General features: G+C 30.4%; 2 protein-coding genes across 2 annotated transcripts; one reads left to right on the top strand and one right to left on the bottom strand.

The window, feature by feature from the left end:
* Window positions 1–464: 464 nt before the first annotated feature.
* Window positions 465–3,414, top strand: ICL (isocitrate lyase). The gene is made up of 3 exons (XM_079012890.1): window positions 465–621; window positions 1,247–2,849; window positions 3,041–3,414. Exons 1-3 carry the CDS (start codon window positions 592–594, stop codon window positions 3,133–3,135), a joined length of 1,728 nt encoding a protein of 575 aa, XP_078869016.1. The 5' UTR covers window positions 465–591; the 3' UTR covers window positions 3,136–3,414.
* Window positions 3,415–7,670: 4,256 nt separating this feature from the next.
* On the bottom strand, window positions 7,671–13,153 carry LOC145070194 (syntaxin-132-like). The gene is made up of 13 exons (XM_079017137.1): window positions 12,917–13,153; window positions 12,132–12,245; window positions 11,375–11,431; window positions 11,239–11,287; window positions 11,064–11,152; window positions 10,521–10,594; window positions 10,208–10,250; window positions 10,061–10,121; window positions 9,763–9,788; window positions 9,589–9,666; window positions 9,015–9,095; window positions 8,860–8,925; window positions 7,671–7,920 (listed from the first exon to the last, which is right to left on the bottom strand). Exons 1-13 carry the CDS (start codon window positions 12,932–12,934, stop codon window positions 7,747–7,749), a joined length of 930 nt encoding a protein of 309 aa, XP_078873263.1. The 5' UTR covers window positions 12,935–13,153; the 3' UTR covers window positions 7,671–7,746.
* Between the last annotated feature and the right edge of the window lie 226 nt (window positions 13,154–13,379).

Genomic DNA, 13,379 nt, shown 5'->3' with positions numbered 1-13,379 from the left:
GTTTTTAAAGAAAAGTTAGTTTTGCAGTCTAGAAAGGGAGCTTGTCCCGCTTCTATTCCATCTAATTGTAATTTTATTTAGTGGGATAAGAACATAGAAATTATTGCCGATCTTAGGCTAAAAAATATTTATATCAAAATTTTTTACGTGAGATTAAAAATATTATAGATTGTTTGTTTATCATAATCTACCGTCTCTAACATTTTGTTTTAAATACGTCTCTAAAATAAAAACGAATTTCTTTACAGCTTATAAATTTCCCTCGTTTCAACAAAACCATTTAAATATTATTAACCATTTAGATATTATTTAGAAATAGATGTATATTAAAAAATAAACTATTTTTATATAAGAAATAGAGGATACATTCCAAATAAGGAAATACAATTATTCGGCGGCTTTATTATATATTCTTATATCAAAAATGAAATATTTATTTCTGTTTGTCTAAAATTTTTGTCATGATCCCATCCTAACAAACCCCCATCCCTAGAGAAGGCTATAAATTGAGGAACTTGGGGAGATACCTATTTCATTGAGCTTCAGTGTATAGCATTCATATATTCAAAAAAGGAAATTACAGTTCTACCCATGGCTGCATCTTTCTCCGTTCCTTCAATGGTATCTTACGCTCCTTCTCTTTATGTATACGTATACGTACATATACATATTTTTATGTATACATATATGTATATAGACATATATGTTTATGCATATGGATATGAATATGCAAATTCTTCACAAATCCAGTAAAACATATTTGTTCAATCAAACATATTTATATATGTGTTGTATTAAAAACATTTGAAAACATATTGATGATTTACTTGCTCAAGGAATATACTTGCTTTTGATATTGATGATTTATTATAATGTAACTTGAAGCATAACTGTACAAATCATTAAGAAATCTTCTTTATTGTATAAGTTTATAAAATAAGAATCTGAAGTACTCATAGCTAGAAAATCGAAAGTGTTTGGGGGATTTTTGTAATAACCAATCGAATTAAGGTTATATGAGTTTCTATCTTCGCTAATTAAGAGTGTTGTATGTAAAGTTTTGTAAATTATGGGGCGAAATTGTGATAAGAATCGGTGCACTTTGAAAATAATTGTTATAATAACATACACCGTTGTATTACATTGGCCTATTAAAACGGTAGCCTTTTGGTTTTTATTGCGTAGAAAATGGGACTTAATGAAAGGGCAAATTCGGTATTTCACAGTTTTTAAAATGAGCGTGCAGATTTTGGAAGAAGAAGGAAAATTTCAAGCAGAAGTAGCAGAGGTGCAAGCGTGGTGGAACACCGAGCGGTTCAGACACACGCGCCGCCCATACTCAGCCCGTGATGTGGTGTCTCTCCGTGGCAACCTCCGCCAATCGTACGGCTCAAATGAGCTAGCCAAAAAGCTTTGGCGAACCCTCAAGAACCATCAAGCCAACGGCACATCTTCACGAACCTTCGGTGCACTCGACCCGGTCCAAGTCACCATGATGGCTAAACACCTCGACACCATTTACGTGTCAGGGTGGCAGTGTTCGTCTACTCATACTTCAACAAATGAGCCGGGTCCAGACCTAGCTGACTACCCCTACGACACGGTTCCCAATAAAGTCGAGCATCTGTTTTTTGCCCAACAGTACCACGACCGGAAGCAGAGGGAGGCCCGAATGAGCATGAGCCAGGAGGAGCGGGCCCGAACTCCTTTCATTGACTATCTAAAGCCCATCATAGCCGATGGTGACACCGGCTTTGGTGGGGCCACTGCCACAGTAAAACTCTGTAAGCTTTTTGTGGAACGTGGTGCTGCTGGGGTCCACATTGAAGATCAGTCATCTGTGACCAAAAAATGTGGTCACATGGCAGGAAAAGTTTTGGTTGCCGTTAGTGAACATATCAACAGGCTCGTAGCTGCGAGATTACAGTTTGACATAATGGGAACCGAGACAGTGTTGGTAGCTCGTACCGATGCTGTTGGAGCTACATTGATCCAATCGAACATCGACACGAGGGACCACCAATTCATTATCGGTGTGACTAACCCTAATATGAAAGGAAAAGGGTTAGCCACACTGTTGTCCGAGGCAATGGCCGCAGGTAAAAGTGGACCCGAGCTTCAAGCGCTCGAGGACAACTGGCTATCTATGGCTCGTTTGAAGACGTTCTCGGATGCGGTTGTAGATGCAATCGGAGCAATGAATGTTTTGGAAACCGAAAAGCGACGAAAACTAAACGAATGGATGAACTGTTCGAGCTACGAGAAGTGTCTGTCGAATGAGGACGCGAGAGAGATCGTCGCAAGGCTCGGGCTCACCAATTTCTTCTGGGACTGGGACTTGCCTAGAACCCGAGAAGGGTTTTACCGGTTCAAAGGCTCGGTTGAGGCAGCTATTGTGCGCGGTTGGGCTTTTGCGAACCATGCGGATATCATTTGGATGGAAACCGCGAGCCCAGACATGGTCGAGTGCACCAAATTCGCACAAGGGGTCAAGACAATGCAACCGGAAACCATGCTAGCTTACAATCTCTCACCTTCTTTCAATTGGGACGCATCGGGAATGACCGATGTCCAAATGATGGATTTTATCCCGAGAATAGCGAAATTGGGATATGTTTGGCAGTTTATAACTCTTGCGGGTTTTCATGCGGACGCTTTAGTTACCGACACTTTTGCGAAAGATTACGCGTCACGTGGGATGTTGGCTTATGTGGAAAGGATTCAAAGGGAGGAAAGGAAGCATGGAGTGGACACATTGGCTCACCAAAAGTGGTCTGGTGCTAACTATTATGACAGGGTGCTTAGGACTGTTCAAGGTGGCATCACTTCAACCGCTGCCATGGGAAAAGGTATATCCATAAAAGTACAATTGTCCCTAAATTGTTATTTCTTTTTTGTGACGTGATGTTAGTGTCAGTTTGATTTAATGAGAACAAACTGTTTGGTTAGGTATCATGCAACAAAATTTGCAAGATTACTAGAAAAACAGATAGTGTGATCAGTATCAGTATTAGTATTAAACATTTTAATATGAATGTAGGAGTGACTGAGGAACAATTCAAGGAGACATGGACAAGGTCTGGGGCGACTGACATGGGAGACGGGAGCGTTGTGATCGCTAAATCGAGGATGTAAGGATCGTCTTCGACTATCAGAATTTCGACCACCAATCTGGAATCGTGGACGTTTTATTATTACTAATGATGCTATTATTATTGATGTTTTTATAATTATTATTATTATTATTACTTTTACTTTAATTTTGGTTTATGAATTAGAAATAATGTCCATATAATGTTCTGGAGATTTTTCAGCGTGGACGTTTGTATGCATGGTGCTGAAAACAGATGTCTTGTGTTTCTGTTTTCTTTGTGTTTTTACGTTTCTATATGAAATTAAAGTATTAAGTTTGAAGTGTTGTTTTTGCTTTTGTTTTGAGAATATTGTCCTTGCTTCTATTTTGTAGTCAGCAGTATGTTTATACCTTATAAGTTTCTCGAGTATATTTGTTTAATTTGAATATTTTTCGAACTAATAATAAGAGTCAAAACGAAGAACGATAACATGCTTTTTGTTATTTGTTTCTTGTAATATAATTTCTTTTATTATAACATTGTACATAAAAAAAATGTCAATTTTACAAATAATTTATCAAAAAATCATTACTTTATTTGTTCATAAAATACAAATAAAGAAACAGATTCTAAACACTACAGAAATAATTGAATTCAACGATTTATTTGAATACTGTAAAATGAATTATTTGTTCATTGTAAAAAAAATGTATACAATATTCGGGTTTTTAGGCACTTAAGATTTGAGTGTATTTCCGAATAGATCAGTTGTTCTTTTTCCATGGTTTAAGGATCGAGAGAATGATGATTAATGCTATAACAAGGAGCAAGATGATAGCGATCATCATGCATTTTCTTGATCTTTTTTGTAAGCTCTTGGCTGTAGTAAGGGCATCTGTGCCCATGTTTACGTGATCTACTGCATTTGCTACCTATAATACAACAAACACGAAAATATTGAAAACTATATCTATACATAACATCAATAATTCAATAAACACGAAAATATTAAAAACTATATCTATATATAACTTCAATAATTCAATATATAGTGAGGTTTCAAGTTTCAACAACAAGCATCTTTTATATGGGTCAAATTTTGATTTGTATTGGATTATGAAATATGGTTGATAAAATCCTATTTCGTATGAGTTGTTTATAGGAGGGCTGGAGGCCCAGTTAACTGATTTGGGCCTAGATCCGGCCAATAAATTTTGTAAGGAGGTCCAGTTAAAAGGAGCCATAGATACTAAAACCCTATTAAATTAAAATTTGTTAATTTAAAAATATATAAAAATATTAAGTTAAAAGAAGCCACAGAATTATTAGAAAAGCAAAAACTATAATAGTCGGAAAAAAATATATATATGTAAAAATATATTTGTGTTAATTTTGTGCTTATAAATAACCATCTTTTATTGAAGTATTTAATATAGGAGTTTTTTCAAATAAGAATTGGTATAACATTGGGCTTCAATATAATGATTGTATAGTGTGCTTTTTTTTCTTGACAATTAATAAATTTATATAAATTTAATGTAGGGCCTTCGGCTAAGACGTGAAACGATAGGAGATTTTAAATACTCACAAAATTAATATTAGGGTTTTCACTAAATGTGACAGTTTTTTCTTTTTTTCTTTATAAGCTGAAACTTATATAATGATCTTTTCCGATTATATAAAAAAGTAGTCTATAATACATTATATTTTTATTAATGAAGCATTTAATATATGAGTTTTTTCATATAAGATTTAGTATAGCAATCAGTTATTTTTATATAATGATTCTATAGAGTTTTTTTTTCCGACATTAAATAAATTTAATGTAGAGCCTCCGGCTAAGACCTGAAACCATAGGAGATTTTAAATACTCACAAAATTAATTTTAAGGTTTTCAATAAATGTGAAAGTTTTTTCCTTTTTCGTTATAAGCTGAAACTTATATTATGATCTTTTCTGATTAAATAAAAAAGTGGTCTATAATACATTATGTTTTTATTAATGAAGCAACTAATATATAAGTTTTTTCAAATAAGATTTGGTATAACAGTCGTTTTTTTTTCTATATAATGATTGTATAGCGTGTTTTTTTCCCTAACATTAAATAAATTTAACGTACTAGCTAAGACCTAAAAGGCTGAAACGATAGGAGATTTTAAATACTCACAAAATTAATAGGGTTTTCAATAAACTTGACAGGTTTTTTTTTTAAATTTTATTTATTATTATTACTAGTTTATAACATGTGAGCACCACGGATTACGAAGGTAAAAATAATTTTAATTAAATTATAAAGTAATTATTGAGCAATGATAAAAAAAATTAATAATATAATAAATTAGGCAATAGATATTACAAATAAATTTTTTGTTCACGTGTTTGATATGTGTAAAATGGAGCAGTGAATTAGTGGAAATTTAATTAATGAGGAAAAACCTTAGAATGACAAGTGACAACTAATTAATGTGAATCTCTAATTGATTGACATATGACAAATATGCTACTCTTTTATTAGGTAGGAATATTATTATTATTATTATTATTATTATTATTATTATAAGCTGAAACTTATATAATGATCTTTACCGATTAAATAAAAAAAGCAGTCTATAATACATTATATTTTTATTTGCTATTTTAAATTTAAGTTTTATTAATTATTTAAAATTAGAAAAAATAGACAAAAAAATAATTATAATAAGTAAATAGAAATTGGTGACAGGTTTCGAGTGTTACGCACTTACACTGGTTACAAAGCTGTATTCTATGTTGATGAATCACTTAAAACTCATCATTTTAAGATTACTTTTTGGTTTATGTGACATACATTTTTTTCGTATTTTTAATTGACAAAAATAAAATATAATAGTTAAATTATAAAATAATTAAAACACAATGCTTTAATAAATCGTATATTTTCTAACGACGTATCTCGTAAAATATTAAATGTTGTAAATCATGATGAAAAGAATGTTGAATTGAGTATCTTTTTTTTCTAGAATAAAATTTGTGTATCGTTAGATGATGAATTTTACATCATATGTTTAGGGAAAAACTTTTTATAAATATTACTATGTTCTATACAAAGTCAAAGACATTATATTTTACCAAATTTTATGAAAATTTGTCCATTTTTTAAAACGTGCCAAAAATATGTTCGGTTAATTTTGTTATGTTAGGAATTTCATACTATCAATTTCATTTAAAGTACAACTTTATGATACTATTTTTTAGATATTAATGAATTTATAATTAAAATTATAAGTGTCCGTACACAATATTTTTTGTGCATACATAACAATTTATGTTTTATAAAACTGTACAATATAACATTTTAAAAGCATAAATTGCTATGTATAAAGAAAATTGTATGTGTACAAATTAGTTCCCTTGATAGTAAATGACACTATATATTTTTGTTTAGAAAAAACCTATCTCATCCACTTTTGAAAATAGACTTTTAAAATGCTTTGTAAATTTCATTTCAACCATTAGAAATAGAGTTCATACTACATTTATGCAATTACTTTCATTTTTTTATTAAATTTTGTAATGAATTATACAACCTTACTTTCATTTCCTACTAATAATTTATTAAATTCCACAAATATAGATTGCTAAAATCTAAATAACAAATGAAAAACCTAAAATTGATTAATAAAAATTAACAAAACAGACTAAACTGATAAAAAAAAAAAAAAAAAAAAAAAAAAAAAAAAAAAAAAATCTTTCATAAATTGATTTAAAAAATGGAATTTCTTAGATGTATGTTTTATAACACATACATGTATGTGGAGAAAATATGTAGCTTAAAAGTAGGATTCACAAGGTATGTTACCGGTTCCAAAAAAAATCATTGTGAAGGTAAAAAACGTCTATTAGAAATTATTTTGGAAACAACCAACTCTTGAAAAAATTAAAGGGAAAATTGGGTCCATTTAATGTTTTCATTTATACAAATTGCATGAGTAAAGAATAGATAAGTTGTAGAGACTAATTCTCTAATAGACCTCGAAAAATAGTATATATATAACAATTTAATATGAAAACGTATTCAAATATGTATAATATCTTAAAACTGTCTCATTTTAAGCAATTTATTACTATTATTATAACCAGACATTTTTTGGATCTAACATTAATGTATTAATTAATGGTAAACAAAGATTTAAAAAATTTAATATATGACCCCTACTTAAAAATTATTTACTTTAAATTAAACTTACTTATTTACCCCAAAAAACCCATTTTGCTACTCTACCAATGTGTTTATTCAAGTAAAAATCATACCGTTCGATAAAAACTAATATAGATAAATTAGTTAAAAGATATAAAATGATATAAAAAAACATTTAGCAGAATGAGTTTTCTATAATTAAATATATATTTGAACTATTTAAAAAAAAGTTAGTTTCAAATTTCTCAAATTTAAAAAAATCAAAAAATAAAATAATTTATAAAATAATTGTAACGTGCCAAACATTTTTTATATATACGTCTATTTATCAGATAAAAATAAAAATAAAAATAAAACTATTGGTGCGTTTGGTGTATTGCAAATTTTTAACACACAAACATACACAAAATCCACCCCAATAAAAAAAAAAAAAATTAAAACCTTGTATGAAACACAAAAATTTGCACATTTGACTCGATTGTAATATTAGAAGAGTCAAGCACCCTTGCCACTTTTCCATGGCTGAATAACACCAACTACAACTATGGCTATTATAATTAACAGTAAAATTATCGCAATACACATGCATTTTCTACTCTTCTTCTGTAGTTTCTTTGCAGTTTGTAATGCAGTTGTCCCTGATTGGACATGATCAACTGCATTCGTTACCTGAATCAATGTTTTACAGTCAATGTACAAGTCTTGATGCACAATGTACCAGCCACGTAGGAGCTCATATTACCAACGCGGGAAAGGTACAACTACTAATGCATGAGCTACAACTCACTATTGCATGATCTTATTCAATAAGATTCTTTTTACCCTTTTGGAAATGCATAGAAATGAACAACTTTTATATTATAGAATTATATCGGTCTTTTTTCCTAGTCTAAAATGACAAATGCAGAATAACACATAACTTCTAATGCATGAGGTACAAGTCATATTAGACTCACTGTTTTGGATTTTTTTACTTTATGGGTTTAATGGGTATATTCGTATATAGTATAAACTCTATACAAGTGTTTTTCTAAAATTAATGTACAAAGTTTTTTTTTTTTTTTTGAGCGTAACTATTTTAATATGACTAAATGAAAGAGTAAATTACACGAATGGTCCCTATGGTTTATGATAATTTGCACACTTGGTCACTAACTTATTTTTTTAACTTGGAAGGTTCCTACTGTTTGTTTTTGTTACGTATTTGGTCACTGTCTTACCTAAAAAGACTATTTTGCCCTTAATTTTTAATTTATTTAAATAAACACACCCCAACCTCACTTCCCTCACCTTATCTTTTCTACCCCACTATTTTTTTCTCTTTAAATATTTAGGTAAATCAGGAACCAAACGCATAACAAAAATAAACGATAAAGACCAAGCACGTAACAAAAACAAATAGTAGAGTTCGTGTAATTTACTCCTGAATGACAATATCATCCACATTTTCAGAAACGACATTTATCCCTTTATTGGAGCTTAAATTGGCAAATCCAAAGCAACATACAACTTCTAATACACAATGTACAACTCAACAAAGCATGATTGCCGGATTTGCCGCAAATGCTTGAAAAAAAAAATCTTTTTATAGAGAGGAAGAAAGCATACCTGGCTTTCAATATTATCCAAAAGGTCTCCTTGAGCCTCTACAAGAACCGCCATATCAAGGTATATCTGACAACATTAACAAGTATTTTATCCAATAGAAATTAGCCACGTAGGAAATCTCGAGTTGACTTTCTGGTCAAAGTCAAATGAATTACCTGATGTAGGTCTAAAAGCTTCTTTTCAATTTCCCTCACTGCATCGTGTCGTTCTTGAATTTCTTCCAATGTATTTAGTACCTTTTGTGAAAATCAATGTAAATTGGAATTAGAAATTTCTAAATCTATCCGTAATTTTGCATCTCAAATGTTGCAATTCAGATATATGTTAACAACTTGATTATTCTTTCTTACGATTAAAACATTTTACTTTTTAAAAAATTCATTTTTCCAAGCTACCTGGTTTTGATATATCGGAAAATACATAAAAACATTATGAACTTTCAAAATTTTATAGATTTAGTCATTTAAATATTATTATAATAATCACAAAAAAAAAAAAAAAAAAAAAAAAAAAAACAGTTTAGCGAACGTTTTCATTCATTTCCGGTATTTTGTCCTTTTGTCCAAATCAGGTAAAAAACGAATATTTCAAACAGATAAAAAAGTAAAATGGTTAAACCACTATAGAAAATAGTTAAATTGACATAAAAATATAAATGCTTTTCTATATTTATATTTTTTCGGTTTCTAAATCTAATTCAGTTCCATTCAAACTCGACAACATGCTTACTTGTCCTCGGCCCATTTCTTTCATAGCATTCTGGAAAATTTGTTCACTATTTCCAGTTTCTATAAGATTGTTGATTGTCTGTAACACAAAATTCAAATCATTAAGCTAAAATTTAAAGAAAAAAAAAATAATATTACACCAAAATACTTTATCCGGGTCAGAATTCATGCTCACCTCTTCATCGGGTCGGGCTCCCGTAACTGCTCGTTTATCGAATTTAAAATACCAAAAATTACACCAAAACCATTCAGTCAATCAACACAACGAGAATCCACTATAAATTTGAGGCACACAAAAAGACCTATAATTGGCTTTTTGGACCAGACCGGTCCGTTCTGATACATGACCGGACTAGTCCCGGTCCGTCTGTATACAGACGGACTGGTCCGGTTGTGTGAACCTCTACTGTGAACGTCAAGAAATTTTATTTAACTTGAAGAGTCAAATGGTTGACTTTTAGGTAAAACCGAACCTGTAATGACTCTTCTTTCCACAACCTCACGGTATTCATCATCGATCTTTTGCCTTAAAGTCTAAAAGCGATGAAAAATGAATTCATTATATTGCAATGGATATTTGATGGAAAAAAAAACAAGTACATACAAAAAATCTTTATTACCTGAAATTCCGTCATTATGTCCCGGAACTTCTTAGCTAAAGAACTGAAATTTGAAAGTAAAGGTTCCAAAATGAATTTTCAAATGAAATGCTTTTTTATTTTTGACCTAATGGAGTAAATGGAGAGAACACTTAATATCTAGTAAAATATATATAGGTGTTTTTTTTACTTCATGCAAGAAAAGAGCGACTTAATAGAAAAAGTCAAGGAAATTAGGTTTTCCATATTAAGTCGTAACATTTTACAAAAAATTCGCTCATTTATGTCTTCCTTCAATTAATATACAAAAATAGGAAAAATAAATAAAACTTACTTTGTCATATTTGTACGAGAGCGGTCGACACCAGTCCCGGGCCCACAGCCCGGTTTTTGCCGATTGGCTAAATTCTGTGGACACCATTAACTTAGAAAATTAAAACGTGTAATAAAAATTTTAAAAACTTCATATTATTTGTGTCATCTTCCTCCTTGTGACATGTGTCACCCTATTAGACATCTTAATTAATGTATATTCTATTCTTCTTTTGTCATGTGGCACCCTATTATGTCTCCTAATTAATACATACCACTTGTCAACCTATGGATTTTTCATTTTAAATTTCAAATTTCTCTCTCTAAATAAATTAAATTAATAACATTAATATAAAATTAATACAAATTATAAAATGATATAATTTCACATATTTATTTAAATCAATGATTATAATTTTATATAACTAAAAAATTTCCTAATTAATAATTTATTTAAAATAATTGATTAATAATTTTAAATTTTTATTATAAAAATTTAATTAATTTTATAACCGTGGTTCACACGGGTTATAAACTAGTAATATAATATGAAAAGGGAAAATACCTCTTTATTGACTGCTTCTATTTTCACTTTTACATTACGTGCAATCTTTCCCACTTCATCAACGTCTTTCTCCATTCGTTTCCTAATAGCTGAAAAAAAAATAAAAAATAAAAATAAAAATCTTGATCAAACAAATAAACAATAAAAATATTTCAAAATTATCAAAAAAATCAACCTTTCATGGAAGATGCTTTTGTAACGGATTTTGACTCCTCGTTAGAATCCTGAAAAACACGTTTATAAACAAGATTCCATAAAAAAAATTATTTTATGAGTCCTGTAAAAGTTTATTTTAAGAAAGTTTTTCATACCTTTAGTTTTTTCAATAACCCCGAAAGCTTATCCACTTGTTTCTCTATTTCTTGTATCTATGTTTGATGAAAAAAAGACATTATCACAAAAAAGAAGGGATTATTAAAGAAATAACCTAAAATAATTAAGATGTTGTATTGTATTTGGCGTGCATTGTGCTGAGACTGAAACTAATGTCAATGGGCCAAAAAAATGGGGCCGATTTCAATATCACAAAAATTGCAATTCGTGAATGGGACTGTAAAAATTTGTTTGTACAAAAGACGTAAATACCCTTCTCATTTTTATAAAAAAGAGTAAATTACACGAATGGTCCCTATGGTTTAGGGTAATTTGCACGTTCGGTTCCTAATTTATTTTTTTAACTCGGAAGGTCCTTACTATTTGTTTTTGTTACGCGTTTGGTCCCTGTCTTACATATATTGCCCTTGATTTTTTAATTTATTTAAATAAACAAACCCCAACCCCACCCCTCACCTTACCTTAAGTCCTTACCCATCCCACCATTTTTCTCTATTCAAATAATAATCTTTTTAGATATGACAGAGACTAAGCGAATAACAAAAACAAACAGTAGGGACCAAGCGCGTAACAAAAACAAACTAAAGGGACCTTTCGAGTTAAAAAAGAATAAGTTAGGGACCCAATGCACAAATTACCCCAAACCATAGGGACCATTTGTGTAATTTATTCTAAAAAAAGCCCTAGAAACTTTGACCAAACTAGAGATATGAACGAATTTAAAGAGGGTATTACCTGCTTATTAAAAGTTTCCATTCCCATGTCTGAATTACTTCTAGGAAGTCGAGTACTCATCTGAATATCCATATCTCTTGGCGGATGCTCTCTCGCATCACTCACAAACGATTCCTGAAAGATAAAAACTCGATAAAATTGATATATTTTTTTAAAAAGCTTCAAGAATCTGCAATGATCATGTGTACATATAGGTGGAATGAGGAGTGAAGTTCATAAGAAACAGAATAAAAGAAAACATCATAACTGTTTACTCGGATTTTGAAAATGATACTTAAAATACATGAACATTACAAGAAAACGTTATAAAAAAAGTCAAACTTAAAGTGAAAAAAGCTCCATACTTGACACAAAAATACGAAATTTAAGAAAAACCCCACTTCAATTTTGATCAAAAGTTACTTTAATAAGCAAATTCAGTTCATATTCAAGCAATCAATTACTACATATACAATCGGTCTTCAAAAAGATTCCTCAGGTTTTCTTTGTTCTTAATCATGTCGAAAATTGCCAAATTAATTTGCTTTAGTGAATTAACAAAACCCAAAAACTGATCATAAAGGTTTACAATCGACACGGAAAAGAAAGCGAAATTCAATTACGATCAAGACCAATACGAAGAAACAGTTCAAAATCCCAAATTAAGATTACTGATCACGCAATTATGGAAAAAAAACCCTAACAAAGAACAAGTAAAGCTAAACTGAAATTAATTCAATAAGAGCCAACGAAACTTGAAATTAAGAACAATTACCATAAGAACAAAGGTGTAGAATCAAACTTACACTGAGCAAATCATTCATCTTAATGGCAATGAGAGTAAAGTGATTTACGGGTTCTTGGAAAAAAGTGGAGAGCTAAAGAAAGAAAACAGGGGTGAATCAGCATCAAATTGGTTTTATATACGTGGGGTTACTTTACTTGCCCAGGTGTTAATTGGTTGTGTCTTGGCCGGCCAAAAAACAATTGCAATCAATGTAATATTGTAATTTGTTGTTCTTGATTTGTTACGAAAAATGGCGTTGGTTACTATATAATGAGATATGCTTTTTTTTGTTCTTATATGAAGTTTGGCGAATAAATCGAAAAGATATTGGACCCACTCGTACTATTAAATCTTGGCCGGTTTTTGTTGGGTAAAACCAATTTTATAGTTCTTCTTCGAGTATAATTGTATATGTATCATAATTTACTTAGGGTTAGAGATTGTTTGGCTAAGTTTATGAAAAATTATAAGAACTTGTCAAT

The sequence above is a fragment of the Lactuca serriola genome, chromosome 8, assembly GCF_051521515.1.
Source record: "Lactuca serriola cultivar US96UC23 chromosome 8, Lser_US96UC23_V15, whole genome shotgun sequence".
NCBI lineage: Eukaryota > Viridiplantae > Streptophyta > Magnoliopsida > Asterales > Asteraceae > Lactuca > Lactuca serriola.
Note: the sequence above shows the minus strand (reverse complement) of the source record. Positions and strands in the feature narration are given on the sequence as shown.